Below are 15,557 nucleotides of genomic sequence, written 5' to 3'. Positions count from 1 at the left end.
CCCGTCATTCCGTCCGATGAGGGAGCTTATCGTTGGTGGTGCCCACTGTGTGTTGTTTTGCCGTCATTCGTTACCCTGCATACTAGTCAAGACAGTTTCAGACGAAGAAGAACGTAAACCTATTTTGGCTATCCCCGTATAGTCCAGTTGGTTGGTCCGAGATTTCGCGTTCTAGCTCGTCTTTGGATCGTAGGTGCATAAGTGAATCACAAAAGAGTACTGTAGTGATTGATTGAATTAGGTACGTGCACCACTGCGTTATTGCCTGAATACCTACGCAACGCTCTGTTTGCGTTCTGAGTTGCTAATAGGACGCAATCAGTGAAGTACTAGATTGAAAGTAGTGAGCTGGATTTTTGTATGGTGAGATGATCAGTTCTCCATTTCTGCGATAAAATGGTGCAAACAGCGTGGGTTATATGGTTTCTTGCCTAATTTAATGCTGTTTGAGAAAAAGTTTGGGTAACTGTGTTGTTGAAGTTGCAAGAAAAAATAATACAACAACACAGTTACCCAAACTTTTGCTCAAATAGCATGAAATTAGTCAAGAAATCATATAACCCACGCTGTTTGTACCATTTCATTACAGAAATGGAAAACTGATCATCTCACCATACAAAAATCCAGCTCACTACTTTCAATCTAGTACTTCACTGATTGCTTCCTATTGTGGAACGGAGTCTGTTTGATCAGGCTTTGTTGTTTGTGGATCTCTCGATAAGTAGACGTATACGCAGGCACAACCATGCAGAACGTGATCAACTCGGTTAAGGGAACAGCCCTGGGTGTGGCCGAATATTTGACACCGGTTCTAAAGGTAGGTTCGAATGATGATATACATCTGGTTTCTTAGGAATGATATGTTGATTTTCGTCTTTTTTAGGAATCCAAATTCCGGGAGACCGGAGTGTTGACACCGGAAGAATTCGTAGCTGCAGGAGATCACTTGACCCATCACTGCCCAACCTGGTCGTGGGCAGTTGGAGACGAAACCAGAATAAAGCCCTATCTGCCCAAAGGTAATTACTTAACTAGCGAAACGACGGAGTAGAAAATACCTATTGTAATGCATCATCATTCGGACGTTCCAGACAAACAATTTCTTATAACTCGTAATGTGCCATGCTACCGACGTTGCAAGCAGATGGAATACGTCGGGGAGGAAACTCTGGTGGAGGAGAGTGACCAGGACGGCGGATGGGTGGAAACACATCACTTCAATCCGGACGGAGCCGGTGGATCCGGTCTGGAGGATAAGGTTTGCGAGATGACGCTGGAGGGAGCCAAAGTGGACGATGATGTGGCCGCCGATATGGATGATCCCAGGAATCTGGAAGACGGGGACGGGAATGGAGGCGATGATGATGACGACGAGGGGGCAGCTATCGATATGGACGAGTTCGAGGAGAGCGGTATGCTGGATCAGGTGGATCCGGTGAGTAAACTGTGTGTGGTAAATGTATGCTTGAGCTGGATCTGTGTCATTTGACAAGATGTCGTTCTTCAGCGTAAGGAACTTTTGCGTGAAACATAAATAGGAAGAAAGGAAGGGGGTAGTTTGGAATACGAAAACATAGTACATAATCCAAAAATGTTGAAAGGCAAGAGTGTAGGAAGATAGGTTGATAAGCAAGCAGAAAAAACAGGTAGGCAAAAAAAAACGAATAACAGGTGGGTAGAAAGATAAGACGGCAAGAAAAGAGAAAGACGGGAGATCAGATGACGGAAAGACAAGAAATTGAGGCCAATTGAGAGAAAGTCAGAAAGGTATGTAAGTAGGCTGGCTGAAGAATAGAAAGGCAGGGGGACATGTAGACAAAAAGACAAGGTGATCGGAAGACAGAAAGGCAGACGAAGACGAAGACATGAAAACATAAAGACAGGAAGAAGAAAATCCAGGTAGACAAAAAAATGTAGGCAGGTACTAGAACAACTACAACTAGAAGACATCACTATTTGCGTTGCATAAGATTAGCGGTAGAACAAAGGAGACAACTAATGGCACACAATGTTTATCTGCAGCACCTGTAACTGTACCTCATTGATATAGGGCAAGGCAACAGCAAGATATGAAGTCGGAAAGAGAGAGAGAAAAGACATGAATACAAAAAGGCAGGAAGGAAATATGACAGGAAGATTATAATGGGAAGTCCGAGGCTGGTTGATCCCCGAAGATAGGAACACAGGAAGGGAAAAAACAGAAAGTTAAAAAGCAGACAAGCAGCCAGAAAAAAAGAAAGACTAAAGATAGAAAGACAACCAGATAGAAAACAGGAAGGCAGGAAAACAAGAGTATATGAGGATAGGTAAGCATGAACCAACGCAGGAAGATAAAAATATACGGCTAAACAACAACAAGATAGGAAGGCGGAAAGAGAAAGAAGATATGAATACAAAAAAAGCAGGAAGGCAAGATGACAGGAAGACAAAAATGCAGAAGGACATGATAACAGAAAGACATGAATACGGGAAGATAAGGAGACCCTAGGGCAGGAACTGAAAACAAGTAAGCATGTAGACAAGATGACAGAAAGGCAGGAAAACAGATTGCCTAAAAGACATAAAGGCAGACAGAACATGTCAACAAAAGCCTAGAAGACAGAAAGGCAAAAAGACAAGATGACAAGAAGACAGATGGATATGCAGAAGATATGACAGAAGACGGAAAACAGCAAGAGAAAAGCCAGTTTGACAAGCAACGTAGACAGGAAGAAAAGACAGTAATAAAATAAAACAGAGACAAGACATCAAAGACGAAAAACATAAGAAGGAAAAATAGAAAAAAACGGAAAGAGGACGACTATTTCCGCAGGGAAATCTTCCGGATTTCCGCAGGGAAATCTTCCGGATTTCCGCAGAAAAATCTTCCGGATTTCCGCAGGGAAATCTTCCGGATTTCCACAGGGAAATCTTCCGGATTTCCACAGGGAAATCTTCCGGATTTCCACAGGGAAATCTTCCGGATTTCCACAGGGAAATCTTCCGGATTTCCACAGGGAAATCTTCCGGATTTCCACAGGGAAATCTTCCGGATTTCCACAGGGAAATCTTCCGGATTTCCACAGGGAAATCTTCCGGATTTCCACAGGGAAATTTTCCGGATTTCCACAGGGAAATCTTCCGGATTTCCACAGGGAAATCTTCCGGATTTCCACATGGAAATCTTCCGGATTTCCACAGGGAAATCTTCCGGATTTCCACAGGGAAATCTTCCGGATTTCCACAGGGAAATCTTCCGGATTTCCACAGGGAAATCTTCCGGATTTCCACAGGGAAATCTTCCGGATTTCCACAGGGAAATCTTCCGGATTTTCACAGGGAAATCTTCCGGATTTCCACAGGGAAATCTTCCGGATTTCCACAGGGAAATCTTCCGGATTTCCACAGGGAAATCTTCCGGATTTCCACAGGGAAATCTTCCGGATTTCCACAGGGAAATCTTCCGGATTTCCACAGGGAAATCTTCCGGATTTCCACAGGGAAATCTTCCGGATTTCCACAGGGAAATCTTCCGGATTTCCACAGGGAAATCTTCCGGATTTCCACAGGGAAATCTTCCGGATTTCCACAGGGAAATCTTCCGGATTTCCACAGGGAAATCTTCCGGATTTCCACAGGGAAATCTTCCGGATTTCCACAGGGAAATCTTCCGGATTTCCACAGGGAAATCTTCCGGATTTCCACAGGGAAATCTTCCGGATTTCCACAGGGAAATCTTCCGGATTTCCACAGGGAAATCTTCCGGATTTCCACGGGGAAATCTTCCGGATTTCCACGGGGAAATCTTCCGGATTTCCACAGGGAAATCTTCCGGATTTCCACAGGGAAATCTTCCGGATTTCCACAGGGAAATCTTCCGGATTTCCACAGGGAAATCTTCCGGATTTCCACAGGGAAATCTTCCGGATTTCCACAGGGAAATCTTCCGGATTTCCACAGGGAAATCTTCCGGATTTCCACAGGGAAATCTTCCGGATTTCCACAGGGAAATCTTCCGGATTTCCACAGGGAAATCTTCCGGATTTCCACAGGGAAATCTTCCGGATTTCCACAGGGAAATCTTCCGGATTTCCACAGGGAAATCTTCCGGATTTCCACAGGGAAATCTTCCGGATTTCCACAGGGAAATCTTCCGGATTTCCACAGGGAAATCTTCCGGATTTCCACAGGGAAATCTTCCGGATTTCCACAGGGAAATCTTCCGGATTTCCACAGGGAAATCTTCCGGATTTCCACAGGGCAATCTTCCGGATTTCCACAGGGAAATCTTCCGGATTTCCACAGGGAAATCTTCCGGATTTCCACAGGGAAATTTTCCGGATTTCCACAGGGAAATCTTCCGGATTTCCACAGGGAAATGTTCCGGATTTCCACAGGGAAATGTTCCGGATTTCCACAGGGAAATGTTCCGGATTTCCACAGGTAAATCTTCTGGATTTCCACAGGTAAATCTTCCGGATTTCCACAGGGAAATCTCCCAGGTTTGCGCTGGGAAATCTCCCAGATTTCCGCGGGGAAATCTCCCAGATTTCCGCGGGGAAATCTCCCGGATTTCCGCAGGGAAATCTCCCGGATTTCCGCAGGGAAATCTCTCGGATTTCCGCAGGGAAATCTCCCGGATTTCCGCAGGGAAATCTTCCGGATTTCCGCAGGGAAATCTTCCGGATTTCCGCAGGGAAATCTCCCGGATTTCCGCAGGGAAATCTCCCGGATTTCCGCAGGGAAATCTCCCGGATTTCCGCAGGGAATTCATCCGGATTTCCGCAGGGAATTCATCCGGATTTCCGCAGGGAATTCATCCGGATTTCCGCAGGGAAATCTTCCGGATTTCCGCAGGGAAATCTTCCGGATTTCCGCAGGGAAATCTTCCGGATTTCCGCAGGGAAATCTTCCAGATTTCCGCAGGGAAATCTTCCGGATTTCCGCAGGGAAATCTTCCGGATTTCCGCAGGGAAATCTTCCGGATTTCCGCAGGGAAATCTTCCGGATTTCCGCAGGGAAATCTTCCGGATTTCCGCAGGGAAATCTTCCGGATTTCCGCAGGGAAATCTTCCGGATTTCCGCAGGGAAATCTTCCGGATTTCCGCAGGGAAATCTTCCGGATTTCCGCAGGGAAATCTTCCGGATTTCCGCAGGGAAATCTTCCGGATTTCCGCAGGGAAATCTTCCGGATTTCCGCAGGGAAATCTTCCGGATTTCCGCAGGGAAATCTTCCGGATTTCCGCAGGGAAATCTTCCGGATTTCCGCAGGGAAATCTTCCGGATTTCCGCAGGGAAATCTTCCGGATTTCCGCAGGGAAATCTTCCGGATTTCCGCAGGGAAATCTTCCGGATTTCCGCAGGGAAATCTTCCGGATTTCCGCAGGGAAATCTTCCGGATTTCCGCAGGGAAATCTTCCGGATTTCCGCAGGGAAATCTTCCGGATTTCCGCAGGGAAATCTTCCGGATTTCCGCAGGGAAATCTTCCGGATTTCCGCAGGGAAATCTTCCGGATTTCCGCAGGGAAATCTTCCGGATTTCCGCAGGGAAATCTTCCGGATTTCCGCAGGGAAATCTTCCGGATTTCCGCAGGGAAATCTTCCGGATTTCCGCAGGGAAATCTTCCGGATTTCCGCAGGGAAATCTTCCGGATTTCCGCAGGGAAATCTTCCGGATTTCCGCAGGGAAATCTTCCGGATTTCCGCAGGGAAATCTTCCGGATTTCCGCAGGGAAATCTTCCGGATTTCCGCAGGGAAATCTTCCGGATTTCCGCAGGGAAATCTTCCGGATTTCCGCAGGGAAATCTTCCGGATTTCCGCAGGGAAATCTTCCGGATTTCCGCAGGGAAATCTTCCGGATTTCCGCAGGGAAATCTTCCGGATTTCCGCAGGGAAATCTTCCGGATTTCCGCAGGGAAATCTTCCGGATTTCCGCAGGGAAATCTTCCGGATTTCCGCAGGGAAATCTTCCGGATTTCCGCAGGGAGATCTTCCGGATTTCCGCAGGGAAATCTTCCGGATTTCCGCAGGGAAATCTTCCGGATTTCCGCAGGGAAATCTTCCGGATTTCCGCAGGGAAATCTTCCGGATTTCCGCAGGGAAATCTTCCGGATTTCCGCAGGGAAATCTTCCGGATTTCCGCAGGGAAATCTTCCGGATTTCCGCAGGGAAATCTTCCGGATTTCCGCAGGGAAATCTTCCGGATTTCCGCAGGGAAATCTTCCGGATTTCCGCAGGGAAATCTTCCGGATTTCCGCAGGGAAATCTTCCGGATTTCCGCAGGGAAATCTTCCGGATTTCCGCAGGGAAATCTTCCGGATTTCCGCAGGGAAATCTTCCGGATTTCCGCAGGGAAATCTTCCGGATTTCCGCAGGGAAATCTTCCGGATTTCCGCAGGGAAATCTTCCGGATTTCCGCAGGGAAATCTTCCGGATTTCCGCAGGGAAATCTTCCGGATTTCCGCAGGGAAATCTTCCGGATTTCCGCAGGGAAATCTTCCGGATTTCCGCAGGGAAATCTTCCGGATTTCCGCAGGGAAATCTTCCGGATTTCCGCAGGGAAATCTTCCGGATTTCCGCAGGGAAATCTTCCGGATTTCCGCAGGGAAATCTTCCGGATTTCCGCAGGGAAATCTTCCGGATTTCCGCAGGGAAATCTTCCGGATTTCCGCAGGGAAATCTTCCGGATTTCCGCAGGGAAATCTTCCGGATTTCCGCAGGGAAATCTTCCGGATTTCCGCAGGGAAATCTTCCGGATTTCCGCAGGGAAATCTTCCGGATTTCCGCAGGGAAATCTTCCGGATTTCCGCAGGGAAATCTTCCGGATTTCCGCAGGGAAATCTTCCGGATTTCCGCAGGGAAATCTTCCGGATTTCCGCAGGGAAATCTTCCGGATTTCCGCAGGGAAATCTTCCGGATTTCCGCAGGGAAATCTTCCGGATTTCCGCAGGGAAATCTTCCGGATTTCCGCAGGGAAATCTTCCGGATTTCCGCAGGGAAATCTTCCGGATTTCCGCAGGGAAATCTTCCGGATTTCCGCAGGGAAATCTTCCGGATTTCCGCAGGGAAATCTTCCGGATTTCCGCAGGGAAATCTTCCGGATTTCCGCAGGGAAATCTTCCGGATTTCCGCAGGGAAATCTTCCGGATTTCCGCAGGGAAATCTTCCGGATTTCCGCAGGGAAATCTTCCGGATTTCCGCAGGGAAATCTTCCGGATTTCCGCAGGGAAATCTTCCGGATTTCCGCAGGGAAATCTTCCGGATTTCCGCAGGGAAATCTTCCGGATTTCCGCAGGGAAATCTTCCGGATTTCCGCAGGGAAATCTTCCGGATTTCCGCAGGGAAATCTTCCGGATTTCCGCAGGGAAATCTTCCGGATTTCCGCAGGGAAATCTTCCGGATTTCCGCAGGGAAATCTTCCGGATTTCCGCAGGGAAATCTTCCGGATTTCCGCAGGGAAATCTTCCGGATTTCCGCAGGGAAATCTTCCGGATTTCCGCAGGGAAATCTTCCGGATTTCCGCAGGGAAATCTTCCGGATTTCCGCAGGGAAATCTTCCGGATTTCCGCAGGGAAATCTTCCGGATTTCCGCAGGGAAATCTTCCGGATTTCCGCAGGGAAATCTTCCGGATTTCCGCAGGGAAATCTTCCGGATTTCCGCAGGGAAATCTTCCGGATTTCCGCAGGGAAATCTTCCGGATTTCCGCAGGGAAATCTTCCGGATTTCCGCAGGGAAATCTTCCGGATTTCCGCAGGGAAATCTTCCGGATTTCCGCAGGGAAATCTTCCGGATTTCCGCAGGGAAATCTTCCGGATTTCCGCAGGGAAATCTTCCGGATTTCCGCAGGGAAATCTTCCGGATTTCCGCAGGGAAATCTTCCGGATTTCCGCAGGGAAATCTTCCGGATTTCCGCAGGGAAATCTTCCGGATTTCCGCAGGGAAATCTTCCGGATTTCCACAGGGAAATCTTCCGGATTTCCACAGGGAAATCTTCCGGATTTCCACAGGGAAATCTTCCGGATTTCCGCAGGGAAATCTTCCGGATTTCCGCAGGGAAATCTTCCGGATTTCCGCAGGGAAATCTTCCGGATTTCCGCAGGGAAATCTTCCGGATTTCCGCAGGGAAATCTTCCGGATTTCCGCAGGGAAATCTTCCGGATTTCCGCAGGGAAATCTTCCGGATTTCCGCAGGGAAATCTTCCGGATTTCCGCAGGGAAATCTTCCGGATTTCCGCAGGGAAATCTTCCGGATTTCCGCAGGGAAATCTTCCGGATTTCCGCAGGGAAATCTTCCGGATTTCCGCAGGGAAATCTTCCGGATTTCCGCAGGGAAATCTTCCGGATTTCCGCAGGGAAATCTTCCGGATTTCCGCAGGGAAATCTTCCGGATTTCCGCAGGGAAATCTTCCGGATTTCCGCAGGGAAATCTTCCGGATTTCCGCAGGGAAATCTTCCGGATTTCCGCAGGGAAATCTTCCGGATTTCCGCAGGGAAATCTTCCGGATTTCCGCAGGGAAATCTTCCGGATTTCCGCAGGGAAATCTTCCGGATTTCCGCAGGGAAATCTTCCGGATTTCCGCAGGGAAATCTTCCGGATTTCCGCAGGGAAATCTTCCGGATTTCCGCAGGGAAATCTTCCGGATTTCCGCAGGGAAATCTTCCGGATTTCCGCAGGGAAATCTTCCGGATTTCCGCAGGGAAATCTTCCGGATTTCCGCAGGGAAATCTTCCGGATTTCCGCAGGGAAATCTTCCGGATTTCCGCAGGGAAATCTTCCGGATTTCCGCAGGGAAATCTTCCGGATTTCCGCAGGGAAATCTTCCGGATTTCCGCAGGGAAATCTTCCGGATTTCCGCAGGGAAATCTTCCGGATTTCCGCAGGGAAATCTTCCGGATTTCCGCAGGGAAATCTTCCGGATTTCCGCAGGGAAATCTTCCGGATTTCCGCAGGGAAATCTTCCGGATTTCCGCAGGGAAATCTTCCGGATTTCCGCAGGGAAATCTTCCGGATTTCCGCAGGGAAATCTTCCGGATTTCCGCAGGGAAATCTTCCGGATTTCCGCAGGGAAATCTTCCGGATTTCCGCAGGGAAATCTTCCGGATTTCCGCAGGGAAATCTTCCGGATTTCCGCAGGGAAATCTTCCGGATTTCCGCAGGGAAATCTTCCGGATTTCCGCAGGGAAATCTTCCGGATTTCCGCAGGGAAATCTTCCGGATTTCCGCAGGGAAATCTTCCGGATTTCCGCAGGGAAATCTTCCGGATTTCCGCAGGGAAATCTTCCGGATTTCCGCAGGGAAATCTTCCGGATTTCCGCAGGGAAATCTTCCGGATTTCCGCAGGGAAATCTTCCGGATTTCCGCAGGGAAATCTTCCGGATTTCCGCAGGGAAATCTTCCGGATTTCCGCAGGGAAATCTTCCGGATTTCCGCAGGGAAATCTTCCGGATTTCCGCAGGGAAATCTTCCGGATTTCCGCAGGGAAATCTTCCGGATTTCCGCAGGGAAATCTTCCGGATTTCCGCAGGGAAATCTTCCGGATTTCCGCAGGGAAATCTTCCGGATTTCCGCAGGGAAATCTTCCGGATTTCCGCAGGGAAATCTTCCGGATTTCCGCAGGGAAATCTTCCGGATTTCCGCAGGGAAATCTTCCGGATTTCCGCAGGGAAATCTTCCGGATTTCCGCAGGGAAATCTTCCGGATTTCCGCAGGGAAATCTTCCGGATTTCCGCAGGGAAATCTTCCGGATTTCCGCAGGGAAATCTTCCGGATTTCCGCAGGGAAATCTTCCGGATTTCCGCAGGGAAATCTTCCGGATTTCCGCAGGGAAATCTTCCGGATTTCCGCAGGGAAATCTTCCGGATTTCCGCAGGGAAATCTTCCGGATTTCCGCAGGGAAATCTTCCGGATTTCCGCAGGGAAATCTTCCGGATTTCCGCAGGGAAATCTTCCGGATTTCCGCAGGGAAATCTTCCGGATTTCCGCAGGGAAATCTTCCGGATTTCCGCAGGGAAATCTTCCGGATTTCCGCAGGGAAATCTTCCGGATTTCCGCAGGGAAATCTTCCGGATTTCCGCAGGGAAATCTTCCGGATTTCCGCAGGGAAATCTTCCGGATTTCCGCAGGGAAATCTTCCGGATTTCCGCAGGGAAATCTTCCGGATTTCCGCAGGGAAATCTTCCGGATTTCCGCAGGGAAATCTTCCGGATTTCCGCAGGGAAATCTTCCGGATTTCCGCAGGGAAATCTTCCGGATTTCCGCAGGGAAATCTTCCGGATTTCCGCAGGGAAATCTTCCGGATTTCCGCAGGGAAATCTTCCGGATTTCCGCAGGGAAATCTTCCGGATTTCCGCAGGGAAATCTTCCGGATTTCCGCAGGGAAATCTTCCGGATTTCCGCAGGGAAATCTTCCGGATTTCCGCAGGGAAATCTTCCGGATTTCCGCAGGGAAATCTTCCGGATTTCCGCAGGGAAATCTTCCGGATTTCCGCAGGGAAATCTTCCGGATTTCCGCAGGGAAATCTTCCGGATTTCCGCAGGGAAATCTTCCGGATTTCCGCAGGGAAATCTTCCGGATTTCCGCAGGGAAATCTTCCGGATTTCCGCAGGGAAATCTTCCGGATTTCCGCAGGGAAATCTTCCGGATTTCCGCAGGGAAATCTTCCGGATTTCCGCAGGGAAATCTTCCGGATTTCCGCAGGGAAATCTTCCGGATTTCCGCAGGGAAATCTTCCGGATTTCCGCAGGGAAATCTTCCGGATTTCCGCAGGGAAATCTTCCGGATTTCCGCAGGGAAATCTTCCGGATTTCCGCAGGGAAATCTTCCGGATTTCCGCAGGGAAATCTTCCGGATTTCCGCAGGGAAATCTTCCGGATTTCCGCAGGGAAATCTTCCGGATTTCCGCAGGGAAATCTTCCGGATTTCCGCAGGGAAATCTTCCGGATTTCCGCAGGGAAATCTTCCGGATTTCCGCAGGGAAATCTTCCGGATTTCCGCAGGGAAATCTTCCGGATTTCCGCAGGGAAATCTCCCAGATTTCCGCAGGGAAATCTCCCAGATTTCCGCAGGGAAATCTCCCAGATTTCCGCAGGGAAATCTCCCAGATTTCCGCAGGGAAATCTCCCAGATTTCCGCAGGGAAATCTCCCAGATTTCCGCAGGGAAATCTCCCAGATTTCCGCAGGGAAATCTCCCAGATTTCCGCAGGGAAATCTCCCAGATTTCCGCAGGGAAATCTCCCAGATTTCCGCAGGGAAATCTCCCAGATTTCCGCAGGGAAATCTCCCAGATTTCCGCAGGGAAATCTCCCAGATTTCCGCAGGGAAATCTCCCAGATTTCCGCAGGGAAATCTCCCAGATTTCCGCAGGGAAATCTCCCAGATTTCCGCAGGGAAATCTCCCAGATTTCCGCAGGGAAATCTCCCAGATTTCCGCAGGGAAATCTCCCAGATTTCCGCAGGGAAATCTCCCAGATTTCCGCAGGGAAATCTCCCAGATTTCCGCAGGGAAATCTCCCAGATTTCCGCAGGGAAATCTCCCAGATTTCCGCAGGGAAATCTCCCAGATTTCCGCAGGGAAATCTCCCAGATTTCCGCAGGGAAATCTCCCAGATTTCCGCAGGGAAATCTCCCAGATTTCCGCAGGGAAATCTCCCAGATTTCCGCAGGGAAATCTCCCAGATTTCCGCAGGGAAATCTCCCAGATTTCCGCAGGGAAATCTCCCAGATTTCCGCAGGGAAATCTCCCAGATTTCCGCAGGGAAATCTCCCAGATTTCCGCAGGGAAATCTCCCAGATTTCCGCAGGGAAATCTCCCAGATTTCCGCAGGGAAATCTCCCAGATTTCCGCAGGGAAATCTCCCAGATTTCCGCAGGGAAATCTCCCAGATTTCCGCAGGGAAATCTCCCAGATTTCCGCAGGGAAATCTCCCAGATTTCCGCAGGGAAATCTCCCAGATTTCCGCAGGGAAATCTCCCAGATTTCCGCAGGGAAATCTCCCAGATTTCCGCAGGGAAATCTCCCAGATTTCCGCAGGGAAATCTCCCAGATTTCCGCAGGGAAATCTCCCAGATTTCCGCAGGGAAATCTCCCAGATTTCCGCAGGGAAATCTCCCAGATTTCCGCAGGGAAATCTCCCAGATTTCCGCAGGGAAATCTCCCAGATTTCCGCAGGGAAATCTCCCAGATTTCCGCAGGGAAATCTCCCAGATTTCCGCAGGGAAATCTCCCAGATTTCCGCAGGGAAATCTCCCAGATTTCCGCAGGGAAATCTCCCAGATTTCCGCAGGGAAATCTCCCAGATTTCCGCAGGGAAATCTCCCAGATTTCCGCAGGGAAATCTCCCAGATTTCCGCAGGGAAATCTCCCAGATTTCCGCAGGGAAATCTCCCAGATTTCCGCAGGGAAATCTCCCAGATTTCCGCAGGGAAATCTCCCAGATTTCCGCAGGGAAATCTCCCAGATTTCCGCAGGGAAATCTCCCAGATTTCCGCAGGGAAATCTCCCAGATTTCCGCAGGGAAATCTCCCAGATTTCCGCAGGGAAATCTCCCAGATTTCCGCAGGGAAATCTCCCAGATTTCCGCAGGGAAATCTCCCAGATTTCCGCAGGGAAATCTCCCAGATTTCCGCAGGGAAATCTCCCAGATTTCCGCAGGGAAATCTCCCAGATTTCCGCAGGGAAATCTCCCAGATTTCCGCAGGGAAATCTTTCAGAAGACATAAAGCCAGCAAGACATTTACGATAACAAAAGTATAGGAACACAGAGACAGGAAGGCAAAAAATAACAAGACAGAAAGATAAGAAAATGGAAAGTCAGGAAGGAAAGAAGGCAGGCAAACATAAAAGTCAGGAATTTCCCCTCTAAATCGCTCTTTTCTTTACAGTCGCTAGCCACGGTGGCGCCGGTAGAGCCCGCCCCCAAAAAGCCATCGGAAACGGACGGGGACTCGGTGGTCCATACGCGGACCTACGATCTGCACATCACGTACGACAAGTACTACCAGACGCCGCGGCTGTGGGTGGTCGGATACGACGAAAATCGCAAACCGCTGACGGTGGAGCAGATGTACGAGGACGTCAGCCAGGACCATGCCAAAAAGACCGTCACGATGGAGACTCATCCGCATTTGCCCGGGCCGAATATGGCGTCGGTTCACCCCTGCAAGTAGGTATTGGGTTCTTGGAACCCATTTGATATACACAGGTGTAGCAAAGTCCAAGAATCATGGAAAATTTGTATGGATCGTGCACTTGATTCTCGATCTCGGAAGGAACTTTGGTAGAAACCTTGGGAGATTCTTCTGCATAACTAACAACTCTTGTGGAAATCCCAGGACTTATAAAACTGCTGAGATGTACTATCTCATAGCTAATATTCCGAATTTTCAAGGCCCTTGGTATTTTTATATTTATGTTTTAATTGGACATTGTAGAACTTTCATTCAAAACGCAATTCTTTTTTCGTAGGCACGCCGACATCATGAAGAAGATCATCCAAACCGTGGAGGAAGGTGGCGGCGAACTGGGCGTACACATGTATCTGATCATCTTCCTGAAGTTCGTCCAAACGGTGATACCGACGATCGAATACGATTTCACGCAAAATTTCAACATAACCAATAAGTAAAATGTCACTCCCCGTCACCATCAGCGATGCATCCACCACACGAGAGAGTCACACACAAGATGATATTATATTAGTAAAAGACAGAAAGGAATGATAAAAACAATATAAACTACTGCGCTTTATGTGATTGTCGTCCACTCGAACACATTCACCCACGCCACTACCCGCACATCGCTGTACTAGATGAAACGACGTTTTCGGCTTTGGCTCATACATAGCAATATTATGGACAAAACAGCAGCCGTATCGCGCGCTCGCATTTGCTTCCAGTAGACGACAAGCTTGAAATTGTTAAACCAATTACACACGATACTTAAACACCACAAAATGGATCGATCTGAATATACCCACCAACTGGAGAACTACGAATGACCACGAATTGAATGGGAAGCAGACGTTGACGACGAAGAAACGAAACGGAAGCGGAAACGGAACAATGAACAGCTGCGAGAGTTGGTTCCACCAACACCACAATAGGGACGAATGCGGTGAAAATTTAAGAAAACAAATTGTTGGTGTATAAAAAATCTTTCTGAGCAGAATAAAATTGTATTTTAATATTGCAGCTTTAGAGTTGTTTAACTCAACTATGATTTTTAATATACAGTCGAAATCCAAATAAAAATCTACTAGATTTGCAAAGGAAAATGTACTAGATTTCCGAGGGGAAAGCTGTTATATTTCCAGTGGGAAATTTGTTAGATTTCCCAAGGAAAATCTTCCAGGTTTCCAAAGGGAAATCTACCCGATTTCCAGAGGGAAATCTCCCCGTTTTCTAGAGAGAAATCTCCCAAATTTACAGTTTGAAATGTACTAGATTTCCAGAGGAAAATATTCAGAGGGAAATCTCTCAGAATTCCGAAGGGAAATCTTCCAGATTTGCGAAGGGAAATCTCTCAGATTTTGGCAGGGAAATCTCTCAGATTTCCAGACATAAATCTCCCAGATTTCCAGAGGAAAATATTCAGAGGGAAATCTCTCAGAATTCCGAAGGGAAATCTTCCAGATTTGCGAAGGGAAATTATAGCAGAGCAACTAGTAAAACGACTGACTTCGTTGAGTACTAGCAATGGAATGAAAATTTTATTGACTACCTTAGAAACTAATAACAAGTCCATAGCGACGCGAATTACAAAGCTACTATGATCGCAACACTCCTCCCTAATCCGCGACGCCTGTTAGCTTCCGGAACTTTTGCTGTTTCTGGATGGTCAACGGCTTGGTGAACCCATCGGCTGGCTGTTCCGTTGTCGACGTATAGCTTAGCTTCACAACACCTTGCTGCAAACTATCGTGGACGAAGTGGTATCGTATGCTGATGTGTTTGGTTCTCGGGTTGTACGATCCATTCGTTGCAATGCTGATCGCCGATTGATTATCACAACGCACGGAAATCGGCTTGTCCTCGGAGAACTGCGACTGAAGATTGCTCCACCACATTGCTTCCTGGATAGTGCGAGACATAGCCATGTACTCGGCCTCGCACGACGAAAGGGCAACAGTAGGCTGCTTCTTGACGTTCCACGAAATGGCACCTCCTTGCATTAGAAAAACGTAACCGGTCGTGGATTTCCGGTCGTCCACATCTCCTCCCCAATCGGCATCGCTGTAACCGGTGATCTCCGCAGAACCGTTTGCACTGTATTCCAGCTTCTTGGTTGTTGTACCTTTCAGGTACCGAAATATCCTCTTCACTGCTTCCCAGTGAGGACGGCCAGGGTTGGCACTATACTGGCTCACGACGTTGACAGCATAGACTATATCCGGCCGTGTGACTTGAGCCGCAAACGACAAACATCCGATTGCTTCTTTATACGGCACTAACTTCATTTCCTCCGTTTCAGATTTTGATTTCGGCGCCATCGACTTGTCCAACTTGACGCTAGGATCGGCGGGTGTTGCTACTGGATGAGCATCCGCCATACCGAACCGATCGATGATGTCCTCGATG

General features: G+C 48.6%; 1 protein-coding gene across 5 annotated transcripts; it reads left to right on the top strand.

Moving 5' to 3' along the window:
* The first annotated feature begins 6 nt into the window (after positions 1-6).
* LOC109410749 (ubiquitin-like-conjugating enzyme ATG3) lies at positions 7-14,193 on the top strand. Of its 5 annotated transcripts, none has more exons than XM_062856346.1 (6): positions 7-241; positions 738-817; positions 884-1,019; positions 1,092-1,435; positions 12,864-13,144; positions 13,447-14,193. In XM_062856346.1, the coding sequence occupies exons 2-6, from the start codon at positions 746-748 to the stop codon at positions 13,604-13,606; spliced, it is 993 nt and encodes a 330-aa protein (XP_062712330.1). In that variant the 5' UTR covers positions 7-241; positions 738-745; the 3' UTR covers positions 13,607-14,193. The 5 variants fall into 5 exon arrangements, with proteins under 5 accessions (XP_062712330.1, XP_062712328.1, XP_062712329.1 ...); XM_062856344.1 differs by having other exon boundaries at positions 694-817; XM_062856345.1 differs by having other exon boundaries at positions 681-817.
* The last annotated feature ends 1,364 nt before the right edge of the window (positions 14,194-15,557 follow it).

Source organism: Aedes albopictus, chromosome 3 (genome assembly GCF_035046485.1).
Source record: "Aedes albopictus strain Foshan chromosome 3, AalbF5, whole genome shotgun sequence".
Lineage (NCBI taxonomy): Eukaryota > Metazoa > Arthropoda > Insecta > Diptera > Culicidae > Aedes > Aedes albopictus.
This window is presented reverse-complemented; position numbering and strand designations above follow the sequence as displayed.